The following is a 15,666-nucleotide window of genomic DNA, read 5'->3' as shown; positions in this document are numbered from 1 at the left end:
TGCCACAGTACCTGGTTTGACCTTAAACTGTATACATTTCTATATAAGTTTTGACACTACAACTAAGTACTGCCAAAGAGAGAAATGCTCAAAAGTTTGCAGCTTTAAAGATGTTCAATCATTTTATATTAAAAATAAAAAAAGAGTATTTTGAGCTCTTGGCAGAGACATGACCTCTCAAAATGCTTTGTGGTTATAATATATGTAAAATATGTTTGCATTAATGTACAGTGGCTGGCCTGTCACATTGAAGGTCATTTCCCATAAACATTTTCATTATGGCTGAAACTATTAGTCATTATTTGACCTTATCTGACCCTCGAAACTATCAGCCTGGAAGCCAGAAAACATAAATTAAATCTGAACAGCAAAAAAATTCACTCTAATTATATGGATGATGGCGGGGCGCCATGAATGAGGCCATCAAGGTCCCAATCATTTTAGCTGGTGACAGTTTAATTTGGAAAATTGTAGGCTGTGTTTCTTCCCTCTGGTCGACTGATAAGGGCTGAGTTGGCACTACTGAGACATCTCTTTTTTCTCATTCAAGTCCAGAGACTATCAGAGCCGCACACTAACATTATGACAGAGTACACACACACACACGCACACGCACAAAGATTTGCAGGCGTGATGATTAAACTGCTGCATGTGTACAGTTGAAAACACACAAAAGATTAATTACAACAGAGTGCTGGAGCTGCTGTAAAACGGATCAAACTAACCTGAATGATCAAGAGGAAACTGGAACACACTAATAACCAAACTAGTGAATCTCAACCTATTACAGACAATCACTTTATTTGTACTAAATCACATGAGTCTGTTACCCAGGAGTGTAAAATAATGTAAAATAACAAAAATGCTTAAAGCTGTAGCTGGTAACTTTAATAAAACTGTCACTGCATCCACACAGTAAAATGTTGGACAGATAATCTGTGAAGATAATCATGTTCCTCTGCCTCCTCCTGGTACTTCTAATGGCATCTGCATGAATCCACTGCAGCTCAAGAAAAACAACCAATCAGAGCCGAGGAGTCTCTAACACTGTGTCCTCACCGCAAATGAACATCTGACTGTTGGGCCCCATCGTGTTACATCGAGCATTCTCTGTCCACACTGAACTCTGACAGGCAATACTATTGCACTGAACTTGCTGCAACCTGTCAGCAAACAATGTAGCCAGGGACCTTGATATAAATTGCCACTGGAGAATATACCTGCCTTCTCCTTATTCATATTCATAACAATACTACTGCAGGTATAGATGTCGTTGTAGCTTTGTAAAACAAGCTAGCTGGCGAGAAACACAGTGAAATGAGGAGGCATAGATAAACCATATAAATCAGCTACTCCTTGTGCACTGCGGTGCTTTCAGTGTAAGTGACAGGAATAAAATAGAAACGAGGCATCCGACAAAAATTCAGCTCAAACCAGCACGCCACATGTTTTGTCAGGCAGCACTGATTAAATATAAATCAAAATTCTGTTACTGCATTGTCTATTTGTCACCTCAAATGATTTCACAAACATTTTTAGTGTACTGTTTAGCTGTAAAATGAGAAAGTTTGCGACCTGGCTGCCATCTTGAAAACAGTCGAACCAAAACAAAGCACTGCCCACAGGCCGGACCAGCAGTCTGTAGCATGATTGACAGCTATGTTTAAAGGTGCGGACACACCAAACCAACATCAAAGAACTAGCGGCGACGAAAGCCAACTGTTGCGTCGTCTACGTCGCCTCATGTCGCCCTGTGTCAGTTGCATTTGAACACACTACACGGACTACATCCGACGGCCAAGTAGCACGTACGTTCTGCGCCTGCGTGAGAGAGAGCGGAGTGAGAGAGTGGTACATCCTGACAGCCGAGGTGTTACCTATCTGTGCAGCTGAGCACTGCAGCACCTCCACGGACTATTACATCCAGATGGGCCCAGTGTTTCCTCTGCAGGCTCCACTTCACTCAGCTTCACTCAGCTGCCCGACAAACCCGCTACTTCTTCCCGCTTTAACCTGAATAACAAACCAGGGCTCGGTGCTCTGGTTGGATCCAAACGGAGAGCCGGGGCTAGCTCAGAGACTAGCGGAGGCTAACTGGCTGTGGTTCCCTCCGGTCATGCTGCGGCTAACACTCCGCTAGCCGCTCCCAGCTTGCTCCGGTTTGTTATTCAGATTAAAGTGGGAAGAAGCAGCGGATCTGTCCGGCAGCTGACTGAAGTGGAGCATGAGGAGGAAGCCCTGGTCAGCCCTGGTTTCGCTACAGGCAGATTCACTCACTACAGGGGTGAGGAAATAAAACCTGAACAGCCAATCAGCGACAAGCTCCGCCGGCGATTCAACATACTCAATTGGCCGAAAAGCCGCCAACGCCGATGCCAATGCCGAAGTGCCAACGGTGCGGGACACACTGCAAAAACTAGGCCGACAGACGCTCACCGACGGCCCGACTTTGGTCGACGGCCGACCGTCAGCTTGGTGTGTCAGGGCCTTAAGATTTCTCAGCTCTGATTGGCTGTTTTTGTTGAGGTGTGGTGGATTCTTGCAAAATGCCATTAGACGAGGAGGAGGAGGAACATGATTTTTCCACAGATTATCTGTCTCATGAACCACTGTCGGAATATAGTGAGAGTTTCTGCAAATAGGCCAATAGCTTCAAAGGTACTGAAAGGACTTGAATCATTTCTATCACTTGAGCGGAGTTACTTCATGAAATGCATTTTTAGCTGCAATAGCATTTGGGAACAAGCCAGCAACTACAAACAAGTGAATGAGCTGGAGGGAAGGTGGTTTGGTAGGAAGCGGAGGTGACGAGGAGAAATATAACACCACAGAAATCATTGAGCTGTGTGTGTGTGTGTGTGTGTGTGTGTGTGTGTGTGTGTGTGTGTGTGTGTGTGTGTGTGCTTGTGTGTCTACATGGAATAGATCTGTGTATGAAAGAGTTTGTGCATGCTCACCCTGATGTAGGCGTCCTGGTGGTGTCTGGCAAAATACAACATGTTATCCAGAGCCAACATGCCTGGAGGAATCTGGGTGAAGTCCACAGCTGGATTCACATGGTTCTGAAGAGACAGAGGAGGCGGAGGGTGAGACATGTACTTAAATGCATTCCACCAAAGCTCCTTTTTTTAACCTTTATTCTTCGAGGTATAATCCACTGAATGTGCTATTTTTCCCAGCACAATGCTACAGTCAGGCAGTCACACTCTGAGTAACACAGTTCAAGAAACACACACCATAAACTGCAGTATTCCTGAACATGACTTTAGTGTTTGACCGACCGTTCAGTTCACTGATATGAATATCAACTTGCAATGGATTAAGTTTTTTCTTGGAATAATCCATCCGGTGTTACATCATGGGTACGTTGTAGCATTTTAAACTTTTTAAAGCCACTGAAAGCTTGTTTTAATCCCTGAGTTTTATTTGATAACATTAAATATTCATTAAAAACCAACAATCAAAATGAAAGTATAGAAAAGAAAATCATCCTTTTTTATTAAAAATGTAACACTCCACCAATCTTCCTAATCAGGACTGTGTGGGTGTAGTTTGATCAGATTTGACTGACAGTGCCCTGGCACCTAAAGTACACAACTTCACAACTGTGTTCACATTTTAATTCACATATTGATAAATCTGGTTGTTGCACACAAGAACAGCTTTTTCCAACATTTTCCCACCCACCTGAAGCTGTCAAACAAAGACACAAACAGAAATAAACTGACAATGTTCAAGCTTTGTCTTAATATTTTGTACAATGCTCGTTGGAAAAATAATCTTTCGGGGCCTTCAAGACATGCTTTATTTCACAGTGTCCATGTTTGCTTTTTGTTTATTGTAATCCTTTTCAGTGTCAAATCTGTGGGTGTCAAAATGTCACTGAATGCACCTCTAGCTGAAGTGCGATGATGAAATGACTGGCTTTTTAAGAAGCCAACAAATCATTGACGATGATGGATTATCTATCAGCTGCGTCCAGAAAACCACGTTGAGGTTTTCGGCTAAAATAAAAATTCAACGTTCGTTTGTAGCATTGGGTAATTTTTCCTGTTTCAGGCACCAAAAACCAAAACAAAAACACTAATTGTTTGCCTCTTCCAACCTGTCATGTTGCAGTGTACACTGATATCCGTCCAGACTCATAAAAGAAGTTAAGACTTTGAAGGAATTTAATAAAAGGTATTGAGTGGTGGGTTGTTGTTTTTTTCTTTTCTTGCAAAACAGAAATTCTCATTGTATTGACATGTATCATTTCAGTGAATAATTTCAAGTGTTTAACTTGCTGTCTTCTCTTAGAGGCTATTTTTACAGAGGAGAACAGAGAACAGAAAGCATCCTCACATGGTGCACCAACAGAGGATATTGTGTGCTGTACACACTGTGAAGCCCCTGAGGCAATCTTTTTGATTTATGATATAGTTGTACATAAATAAATTGTTTTTGTTGAGCTTTTTTTTTATTCTTGTTCTGCTGCTGTACTCCGCTGTATGTCTATGAGTATGCAAGTTCACAGAGTCAAATTCCTTGTTAGTGTGGGCGACCTCTAGCTTGCCTGGTGGAGCATGCACCCCATATAGGCTGGGCCCTCTGCAGCAGCTCAGGTTTGATTCCAACCTGTGGGCCTTTGCTGTGTGTCGTCCCCCCTCTTTCTCCCTCCTTTCCTGTCTATCTTAGCTGTCCAAAAAATAGTCTTAAAAAAAATAAAAGAAAAATCCTTGTAGGTGTTCACATGCTGGCCAATAAAGAGGATTCTGATAGAACACACAGTTACAGCCATGACAGCATAAGATGCTTCAAATGTGGATTTTGGTGCAAAGAGGCCACAAATTCTAAATCATGGATGCTTCACACACATCTGCAACACGGCAGTGACGTTGTATTATGGCCAGAAAACATTATGATGTCAGAGCAAAGTTGACCGTTGACCTTTCAAATACAAAATATCATCACTTCATCATTGTATCCTGTTTGACACGTGTGAAAAATGTCATAATTAGTGTGTGAAATCTTGAGTTACGTCCACAAACGTGTTTTTTGAGGCCACAGTGACCTTTCACCACCAAAATCTAATCAATTCATCAATGAGGCCAAGTGGGTGTTCCCTCAAGATGTTCCCGAGACATCACGTTCATGAGAATGGGACAGACGCACGGACATTATCCAGATATATGTATAGATGGACGGAAAATCTGAAACGCTTTATTGCCAAGTAGGTTTTCACATATAAGGAATCAGCTTTTGTGTTTTTGTGCATAACAAAAAAAATAAACAAATAAAAAATATTGTAAAAATAAAAAGAAATGAATACAGGATATAATAAAGTTATAATAAAAATATGTGTACAGACACAAAAACATAATTCCTCTGGCCACGGCTGTTGCCAGCACGGAGTAATAGAAACACTGACATTTGGGAGATGCCTTCCAAGCTTTCCTTGCATAGTGACGATATCTATAAGCTAATTTTAAGTCTCTACAAGTTTGTTTTCAAAATGCAGTGAAATGAATAGAGATTGATGGCTGTCTGACAGGTACAGCTGTAAATCCCTCTAAAAAGTTACATCACCCTTTGCAAAAGGGTCAGAAATAATTTCAAATATACACAATATTTCACCAAAATGTCAAGAAACAAACACAACATTTTGCAATAACATTCCCGCCTCCTTGCCTCTCCTCTACCACCTCCCATAACATCTGAATATTGTATGAGATATGCAGATATATGCTGCCTGTGCTGTCACAGCCCATCATGCTTAATTCCTCGCAGACACTGCAGAGAATTCAGTCGACTAATGATTAAATCCACGGATACACATGCAAACACATCGCTCTGAAACTTGTCTCGAGTGTAAAAGGTGAGACAGGATGTTGAAGAGAAAAGCGACAGGAAGAGAAGGAAGGGAAGGATGAAAGAGGAATGGAGGACACTGAGATCTGGCTCATCAGTTTTGTAATTCTGCCTGACAGGAAGCAAACTTATAGGCTTAAAACAGAATCAGACACTCGGGGACATGCATATCTTAAAAAATACCCTCGTGTGGACAAGTGAAAAATATTTCAGCATGTGCAACAATCCCTACTTAGAGAACCTGGAGGCATTAGAAGGCAAACAAATTATCTGAGCAGTGATATGGTCTATGTAGAGAATTATGGCTTGTGTCTGTGTGTGTGTGTGTGCGGTGTTCGTGTGGCTGCAAGCTGTCTAGCATGGAAAGCAGACTAAGGATTTCAGGGTGGGTTTTCTCCACACTAGCGGAGACAAGGCAGTCCAATTGTCCTTATCTTTACTGAGCACACTGCAGTGGGAGTGTGGATGGGAAGAGCCGCGAAACAGCTCTGGGCTTACACCAAGCCACAGTGGGTTTAGTTCAAGTTCTTATGCTATAGTTAGACCACAGAATACAACACACACTCACACACACACTCGCAGATACAGTACATTAAAACACGCATGCCTAAAGGTTGGGAGATGAGAAAGAAAGTAAACAACACATTTTATGCAGAATGTGAGTGAAAGAAGATTATAAAGCCTAAGAATGAAATACAGTATAATAGGATTAGGGACGGGTATCGGTACTTGATACCTTTAAGGTATCAACCGAAATAACCCGGCACCAAGTAGTATTGAAACTTCTCTTGTCAAACAACACCTGCATTTGATCCATTTTGTACAAACGTCTAAAAGAAAATACTATTTGTATGGTTTTGCTTGCAGCAAAATCACTGCAAGCGTTCGTCGATTCAAAAAAGGTACCAAATGAAGTACTCTATTGGCATCATTATAAAATTAGGGTATCAGTATGGTAACTTTTTAAACAGTACCCAGCCCTTAATAGGACGAGTAAGACAGATATATGGTTAACATAAACAGAGAAACACACAAATCAGTGGTGGAATGTAACTAAGTACATTTACCTTAGACCTATACTTAATTTTGAGGCACTAGTGCTTTACTTGAGTTACTCCTCTACATATCCTCCTGAGACTCTGTGTCCTCATATGAGGACATCACATTTTGGGTTTACTTGACCGTATACTGTATACTAAACTTAGACCTGTTGTCCTCGTTCATGGTCACTTTTTGTGCCATCTAGTGGTAGTAAGAGCACAATACAATAATCCATGTAAAAAGAAGATGGCAGCCATCCCTGACAAGTCAGTCTGCAGCCGAACCGGACACAAAAACCTGATCACATTTTTGACTGAAACTTGATTATGTGGTGGTAGCTAGGATGCTAGTAAGCGTAAGGAAGTACGACTGGACAGTGGGACTTTATTATCATTGACAATGTTGAGTGTTTTTATATTTATTGACTCCTACTGATCCCAAATAGCTAGGAAAAATTAAAAATGCAAAACAAATGAAAGTACAGGTCTCATGAGGAGATAAGAGGAAAATATTTGCCAAAACTCCACTACATTATCTGAAGGATTAAGTCACTTAGGTAGTTATTTTTCAGATTACCATTTACAGACTATTGACAAAGTGCACCCCTTTACAAAAAGCAGTGTCTACTTCAGACTCCGTTGTCATATGTTTCACAAATCTTTGAGCTGTTTTCAGTAACACCAAATGGAGATGTCCCATTTAAACTTCTCAGATGGTTTCATTTAAGTAAGTGATTGAGGCTCAAAGACCGAAGTCTCCTGTACTGCACAAAAAAGAGAAAATTTAAAAAAATAAATAGCAAAATGTTTTTTCTTTCCTATCACATTAATCCTTTCATTACCCCTCAGATATATCATATGCCTTGAAGCATCAGCATTAAAGGAATACTACACTCACAAAATGATCATTTGTATATTATTTGCTCACCCCATGTTACGCTGCATTTGTGAAGAAGACATGTATGCCTCCACTGTGAACGAAGAATCCAAAAACAGAGGGAATTCTTGAGTAAAAGGGGGTCACGTTTAACGTCTCATTTATCCAGCTGTATGCTTGGTTCTTTCTAAACACATGCATTTCTGTCACAACCTTAACATTTAACCCTTTGAACCCTGCAGCGACATCACTTTTCCTGTGCTGCTTTCAGATGCCTTTCGCAAGTATTTAAACCTTTGAGCCCTGAGCTAATTAATGCGATTTCTGTCAGAAACATGGGGAAAAATGCCGTGAGCAACTTGGTAAGACATGTCCCACAAATTGCAAAAAAATAAAACATTTAGAAAATTATTATTAAAAAATAAGGGAAAAAAGAAAAAGCTGGGGAAAAACTATGATTACAACTATTATTATTACAAATTTAAAATTATGTAACAGAATTTCCTTGTTTGTTCATTTTTAACTTTATTTTTTTAAACTAGTTTTTTTGTTTTTATCTTATCTCTTTACTAATTTCTTCTTTTGTTGCTCATTGCCTTCTTCCCATGTTTTGAAAGAATTTGCTCAGGTTTCAAAGGGTTAAAACACTTCCTCATAAACAGTGTATTCCATTGGGCAGCGTTTAAATGCACACACTCGCTACTCATATGTGGAAATATTTGAAATAGTAAGGTTTAACTCAAAATGCATGTGTTTGAGAAGCATACAACAGGATAAATGACACTTTAATTATTACTAATTATACTGCATTAGTTGTGTGAGAGTTCGTAAACCAATGTTTTGATATAGTTCTGCTGTTGTTAACCCCCTGTGACTTCAATTCATCAAGAATCTTCCCATGTTTTTAATGCTTAGTTCACTGTGGAGGCATAAGAGAAAAAAAAAGCTTTCTTCAGAAGTTCAACACAACACAGAGGTGTGAGTAAACGATAAACAAATGGCCATTCTGTGGGTAAAGTAACAATCTAATGGTGTCATATAGAGGGAAATATGAGTCACATGGGCCATGCTGCTGATAACATTTTAACTGGTAGTATATTTTTAATTGTTGTATTATTACTTATACTTAGGCTATGCATATAAAGGATGTTAATACTTTTTCCACCACAGTGCAAAACCAATTTCTTCGGGCATGCCAAGACCAATACACACACACTTTAATCTGCAGATTTTGAAGTGAAAGACAGTCATATCCAATTAAGAACTGTCCCATGTGGCCAGACTGGCTCGAGTTTTCCTTTCTGATCTTAGTTTTCAGTTGTGTGTGTGTGTGTGTGTGTGTGTGTGTGTGTAGTAGTAGCCAGAGAATGTCATTAAAGAACAAGTGAATTTATGAGACCCTTTGAAACACATGCCAAACTCACAATGAAGCCGAGCTTCTTGTAGTCACGGGTGTACATGGACTTTCGTTTCTCGATGCTGCCGCTGTTGTTGGGCTCGCACTCCACATCGAAGGCGATTCTCCGCAGCTCAAAGATGATGTCCCTCTGAGCCTGCACACGCAGAGAAGAATATTAAAGTGCTGCTCCTAAGTCCATCTGTCTTTTCTTCCATTCACCATTTTATAATTTAAGAATGCTTCTGCCTCATCTCGGCTGTCTGGGGTCTTGCAGCGCCTAAGGCAATCTGGCCAACAGCCATGTCTCTCCACTGTTTTCATTACTTGGCCAACCTAAAATAACTGTTTCTTCAAAACCAGCCGGATCAGGTCCAAACTGCCCACAGAGTGCCTCTTTTATTTCCTAAAAAGGTTTCTTGAGTTACCTGTGCAATGTAGGCTACAGGCATGTTCTGACTGCTTACTATTTTCTCTTGCTAACAAGACAAGTCTGGTGATATTCAAGATCTTTTATACCATCAACAAATCCCATAAAAAGACCAAAACCAACAATGAATTAACCTGACTAATAGGTGTCTGTGTAACCAAAGCCTGATATATCTTGCTCGCCTGTGCCATAGAGCTTTATTGCTGTCCAAAAGCCACACTGTTGCACGAGGCTTTCTGTGCCAAGGACGCCCAAATAGCATTAGCTTATGGCTGAGGGACACTTTTGCGAGATGAAAAACTCATAGACACTACAAAAGCAAATGTAAGAAAAACCCACAACTTCTAAATATAATTTCTATTTTTTAATAATGCAATAATAACTTGTTTATAATAACTTTTTTAGGATTTTCCCTCATCTTCCCTCCTATTTTCTGAGCTCCCCGCTGGTGCCCCCTCCGACTTTGAAAATCACTGCACCAGCAACATGTTCCTCTATTATGATAAACACGGGCGCTGTAGTCTGCTTGGCTTTGTCCCACATGAACCGTCTTGCTGTCAGACTTTTCACAAAAGCACAAAATGTGCATCAATACGCAGCTGAAAACAGTCCCCAATAAATGCACCATTTTCTCCTGTTTGAGTGATGTTTGTTGAAAAACTACAGTGCCCAGCTGTTACTGTAAATTACTCAGCCTTTTCAAAAAATAAAACTACATATTTGTGACCTGTTTTGAAAGACAAACGTCTTAAGTTGGAGCAAATGGTTGCTGAGCTGAGAAACAGACAGACTTGTTGGATTTGGTCAATAGGATTTGTTGAAAATAAGAGAAATATAAAATATCACCAGCCTTATTCTTGAAGTTGTTACATGCATATTCTCTCTGTTGGTTTGTCACTGATTGCTAATTAACTAGATCTGGATCACTTTCTCTGTAAACTCTTTTGAGGCATGTCTGTAAAATAAAGTACTGCTAGTTAACGAGTGACTCTATAAAATACGTGTTTATCAAATGCCTTCAGGATAATAATGTCCCCTCCTTTCCCTTTGTAGCATTTCCCCATTCGCCCATCCATCAGTCCTTCAATTTGTCACCCATTCCTGTCTGCATCATTCACCGTGCCCCACCTGGTCCTGGGGATCCATCTTGGTCATCATACGGTCCTCCAGCAGGTTGAAGGTGAGGACCTGCAGGACGTACAGCTGGTGGGCCATCTCATCGTTGATAGGTGTGGGGCCCCGGATCACATTCTACACAGTAAAGGACAAACAGAGGAGGAACAGGAAGGAGGGGGGGAGGCAGAGGAAAAGGGGAGCGGAGGTGTTAGATGTGCAAAGAGAAGGCGAAGACGAAAGGACGGGTTTCGGGGTCAGAGAGACGAGACGTGGATTTTGTCGGAAGACGGTGCGAGATAAAGGAGAATAAGAGGATTTGAGAGTGAATCACGAGGATTATAAAGCACAAGTCAGATCGGGGAACAGGAGAGGGAGAAATGAGATTTAACACAAGGGAGAGGATGAAAGAAAAAGGGAAACAGGTGTGAGACAGTAAGTACAGTAGATAATAACCAGCGACATGAGACAGAGGCAGAAGTGGCAGGTGTCATTTTCCTTTTCTGATATCACGCTGGTGCAGAGGCATAAACCCGAACCGAGATAAAGACAGACAGAGGAGACAGAGACAGAGGAATACTCTGGAGACGTAAAGAGGAAAAGGGCATGATTAGACTTACACTGAGAATGATGGAGCGCAGCTGTTTCTGGGCGAGAATATGGGCCATCTCCTATAAAGAGAGAAAGAAAAGGAAGAGGAATAGAGATAGGAAGGAAGAGCGGAGAGAGTGAGAGGATGAGACACGATAAGATGACAACAAAAAAATATTTTTTAGGATTTTTCTTCTACGTTGAAATGAGGAATGAATGCGGGCAAAAGAAACAAAAAACTGCCACAGCACACTGCAGAGTATGCAGCGACCGGCCGCAGAAAATAAGAAAGCCATCCCAAGGAAGAACTTAATCTTAAAAAGGGATACTAAATGCCTTCTACAGTGCAAACTACAAAGTGTGCTGATCAAGGGTGCACTTACTGTCAGGGGACAATTTAGGATGTCCACAATGTGCTCATCAAACTACCATATCGTGTGCAGTGAGGAAACAAAGTCAGAGACAGAGAGACAGAGAGGGTGAGTGAGTGAATGTGGAAAAAAAGAGTCTGAGAGGAGGTTAAAAAAAAATCATTTTCTGTCAGTGGTGCAGCTTGCGGAGGAAGGAGGGGGGGGGGGGGCAACGGAGTCAGCAGAATGGTGGGAGACCGGGGGATCATAATAATAGCTTTACTGATGGTCGAGTCCTTACCACACACACACACACACACACACACACCCATCTCTACTTTAAGACACACAAATGCTGAGAACCAAAACAGTGTCATTAGCCCCTCTTGTGTTTTAAAATGTGTCATCTATGATCGATCTGCGCATAAAAGAACCTGACATGATGATCAGGTGCCGTCCCGTAACATCACATTATAAAAGTGCCTCTCTGCAGAAATGTAACTGTCTGCTATAAACTTATATTACCACACATGCCTGCACCTGAGCAAAAGGAGACATTGTTCAATCATCATCTAAAACAGCCCAATAAAGTCGCTTAAAATTGCTGCCAACCGACCACATGAATCCAATTTGATCAGACCCTTGTCAAAACGGCAAAATGTGCACATTGGGCCTCGGCGAAAGACGCACTGCAACATCTGAGTGTGCTACGATCTGTATGCAGTGGTGCTGTGCAGCTTATTTCTGCCTAGCGTGTCTTCAACTTTGTATGCTGCATAGGAGAAAAGCTGTGGATTAGCGTCATTCATTATTAATGTCAAAGCACATCGCCGGACCCTATAGTGTCGATTCGAGGGATCATGTGATTATCTACGGGGCAAGTGTGACATAGGTGGGAGAGCAAAGGAGAGAGATGAGCGGAGAAATGAGAGCATGGTTGAGCAAAAATGTCTGCAGAGAGGAATGAAGAAAAAGATGAGTAGAGAACGAGGGGGTTTGCTGGGGGTTTACTCCCCACTGTTCCACCAGTTCATACTGTTACACTGCACTGTTCACGAGTTATAAACACACGACACAAAGATACACACAAAGTACACTGTTACAGTACAAAATGCTGATGTGTTCACATGTCAATGTACCATGTAAAGCTCACCACAGCGTGACAACGATGTACAGCACAGTATATGCAGTAAGTGCTGTGTGTGCACTCTGCAGCCTCACCTGTCTCTTCTCCTCAGGAGCTTTGAGAAAGAGAGCATTGATGACAGCAATAGTGTAGGTCTGAATGTCTTGATCAGTCCTGGAATTAGATAACAGAGCACACAAGAATATTAACTACACATGTAAGGGTAAAACTTTATGTTAAGGGTGCAGTGTGTAAGCTTTCGGGGGATTTAGTGGCATCAAGCCATGAGATTGTAACGAGCTGAAACTTCTCCTGGCTAGAATCCTTCCTTCGGTGTTCACTGCTCAGGAGGTTTTTACCAGAAGCCAAATTATCTGCAGAGGTGTAAAGGTCGCAGACTGCCGCTCGCCCAGCACCAGTGTGCTCACCTATTTTCTGTGTTAACTCAATGTGTGATCACTCTATGTCTGATTCAGAGGATCAGGAGGATTTTACCAAGAGCCTAATTATCCACAGAGGTCTCCTCCTCTCTGAAACAAATGGAGCAGGTGATTTTAACCTGTAAAAACACTGAATAACGCAGTTTTACATTACCAATTAGTGTTTTCCAAATGCAGTTCAGATCCTCAGAGACAGGCCGCTAGCCCAGCACCTGCTAAGGTCCAGACATTAAGGAGGTTTTTAGCAGAATTACACACAGAGGTGTCTTCCTCTCCAAAGTAAATGGACCCGGTGATTTAAACCGGTAAAAATCACTGAATAAAGCAGTTTCACATTTAAAAAAAATCAGTGTTTTCCAATGCTGGACAGGAAGGGTCTGGTGACCACAGTGGCCGACGCGAAAATGCAAAATATGTGAATAACCTTATCTAGAGCCAGTGGTTACTGTAGAAACATGTTGATGCAACATGGTGACCTCCGCTGACAAGGACACCCTCCCTATGTCGATATAAACGGCTCATTCGAAGGTAACAAAACCCAACAATTTTTATTTTCAGGTGATTACACACTAACAAAAACATGCCTTTTATATAATATTCCATTTCTGCCTATATCCTACACACTTAACCTTTAAAGAGATAGTGCACCCAAAAATGAAAATTCAGCCATTATCTACTCACCCATATGCCGATGGAGGCTCAGGTGAAGTTTTAGAGTCCTCACAACACTTGCGGAGATCCAAGGGGAGAGGAGGTAGCAACACAACTCCACCTAATGGAGGCTTAAGGCGCCCCAGATTCAAACGTCCAAAAACACATAATTGAAACCACAAAGTATCTCCATACTGCTCATCCGTAGTGATCCAAGTGTCCTGAAGCCACGACATAAAAAGTTGTTTGGTCATTTGAACTCTGTTTTTAGCCTCACGTTCACAATTTTCCAAACAACTTTTTAGGTCAGGGCTTCAGGACACTTGGATCACTACGGACGAGCAGTATGGAGATATTTTGTGGTTTCAATTATGTGTTTTTGGACGTTTGAATCTGGGGCACCATAAGCCTCCATTAGGTGGAGTTGTGCTGTTACTTCGTCTCCCCTTGGATCTCCGCAAGTGATGTGAGAACTCTAAAACTTCACCTGAGCCTCCATCAGCATATGGGTGAGTAGATAATGGCTGAATTTTCATTTATAGGTGCACTATCCCTTTAAGGTACACATATTCACCCCTAACTAGTTGCTTATTAGCATGCATATTAGTAGAATATTGGCTCTTTATTAGTCATTACAAAGCACCTATTAATGTCTTATTTTGGATGGCCATATTCTACAACTAAGAGTTTTTCCTCAATAAACTCCTAATTACTGCTTATTGATGGAAAGTAAGGAGGCTGTTATACATGACTTAACAATCTTAATTATCTTTGCTCAGTATAGGCCTTACATTGTTGTAGTACTGCAAGACTGATCATTCTCTCTCAATAACATTTAACAAATATGGCTTAGTCTTGTGTAACAAAACACAAAAATATCAATAGTGTCCAATTAAGTCTAAATGAATTATTTCTGACTCAGAATATGTTCCTCATCTTAAGTGGGATCTTGCTCAGGTTTGCTTTTCTATAGCTGTCTCTTCTTCACGCTTGGTAAATCCATTACAGCACACAACTACTGCAATTAACAAACCCTGCTCTGCAGCGAGAGGTTGAAATAAGCAGTTCATTAGCACCTATCCATGTGGTTTGAAATGTGTTTATCAAGGCGTAAGAGTCATTGATAGAATCAACCTAATTAGTGTTCAAACATGCAGCCTACTGAGCCACTTACCCCTGAAGATGTGGGATGAGCTGCCCAATGGTGATCTCTTGCGCCACCTTGTGGTAAAGATCCTGACTGTTGAGCACCATGGACTCCAGGATGGCCAGAGACCGCTGCAGCACTGCTGTGTCCATGGCCGACTTGTTCACGTAGCTGGCAATCTGCAGGACGGACAGAGGAGCAGGGGAGGTAAAGAATCTGATAAAAACACTAAATAAGTTATGAGATGTTATGCTTTAAAGAGATATACAAAATAAAAAGACATAATAAAAGATAGATAAAACTTCCTTTTGGCCCCAGGGAATACAAATTTAAGGGAAAACTGTGCTTTTACTTAGTTGTTGTGACGTTACATATAGTGTAAAAGATAATTATGTTTCTTGCATGCCTTTATGTTGAACAAAGAATCCAAAAACTGAAACAAATCTTGATGAATTTAAGTAATAGGGGCCCACATTTAAAGTAAAATTCCTCTATGCTCTTTTCAAAGCCAGACACCATTGACAAACACAGTAATTTTACCTCACTGAACACAGGAGCTGCTGCTCTAAAACTACATCAATCGGATTGTTTGTGTTATTGTGTGTTTTAAAGAGTTAGTTCGGATTCAGCAAAGCTATACGATACAACTACAGAT

At 41.0% G+C, this 15,666-nt stretch overlaps 1 protein-coding gene across 4 annotated transcripts in view; it reads right to left on the bottom strand.

Annotated features, from left to right (window-relative positions):
- elmo1 (engulfment and cell motility 1 (ced-12 homolog, C. elegans)) overlaps positions 1 to 15,666 on the bottom strand; it is a 148,330-nt gene that overhangs the window by 63,900 nt on the left and 68,764 nt on the right. For 3 of the 4 annotated variants that reach the window (XM_050034488.1, XM_050034487.1, XM_050034486.1), the window contains 7 exons: positions 15,039 to 15,190; positions 12,869 to 12,947; positions 11,681 to 11,722; positions 11,327 to 11,377; positions 10,722 to 10,844; positions 9,192 to 9,320; positions 2,958 to 3,062 (listed from right to left, as the gene is read on the bottom strand). In XM_050034488.1, coding sequence (XP_049890445.1) covers positions 2,958 to 3,062; positions 9,192 to 9,320; positions 10,722 to 10,844; positions 11,327 to 11,377; positions 11,681 to 11,722; positions 12,869 to 12,947; positions 15,039 to 15,190 — 681 coding nt within the window. The remainder of the gene's footprint in view (positions 1 to 2,957; positions 3,063 to 9,191; positions 9,321 to 10,721; positions 10,845 to 11,326; positions 11,378 to 11,680; positions 11,723 to 12,868; positions 12,948 to 15,038; positions 15,191 to 15,666) is intronic. The other variant, XM_050034489.1, reaches the window with a different exon arrangement.

Source organism: Epinephelus moara, chromosome 22 (assembly GCF_006386435.1).
Source record: "Epinephelus moara isolate mb chromosome 22, YSFRI_EMoa_1.0, whole genome shotgun sequence".
NCBI lineage: Eukaryota > Metazoa > Chordata > Actinopteri > Perciformes > Serranidae > Epinephelus > Epinephelus moara.
The sequence above is the reverse complement of the archived record's forward strand: the minus strand, read 5'-3'. Positions and strand labels throughout refer to the sequence as shown.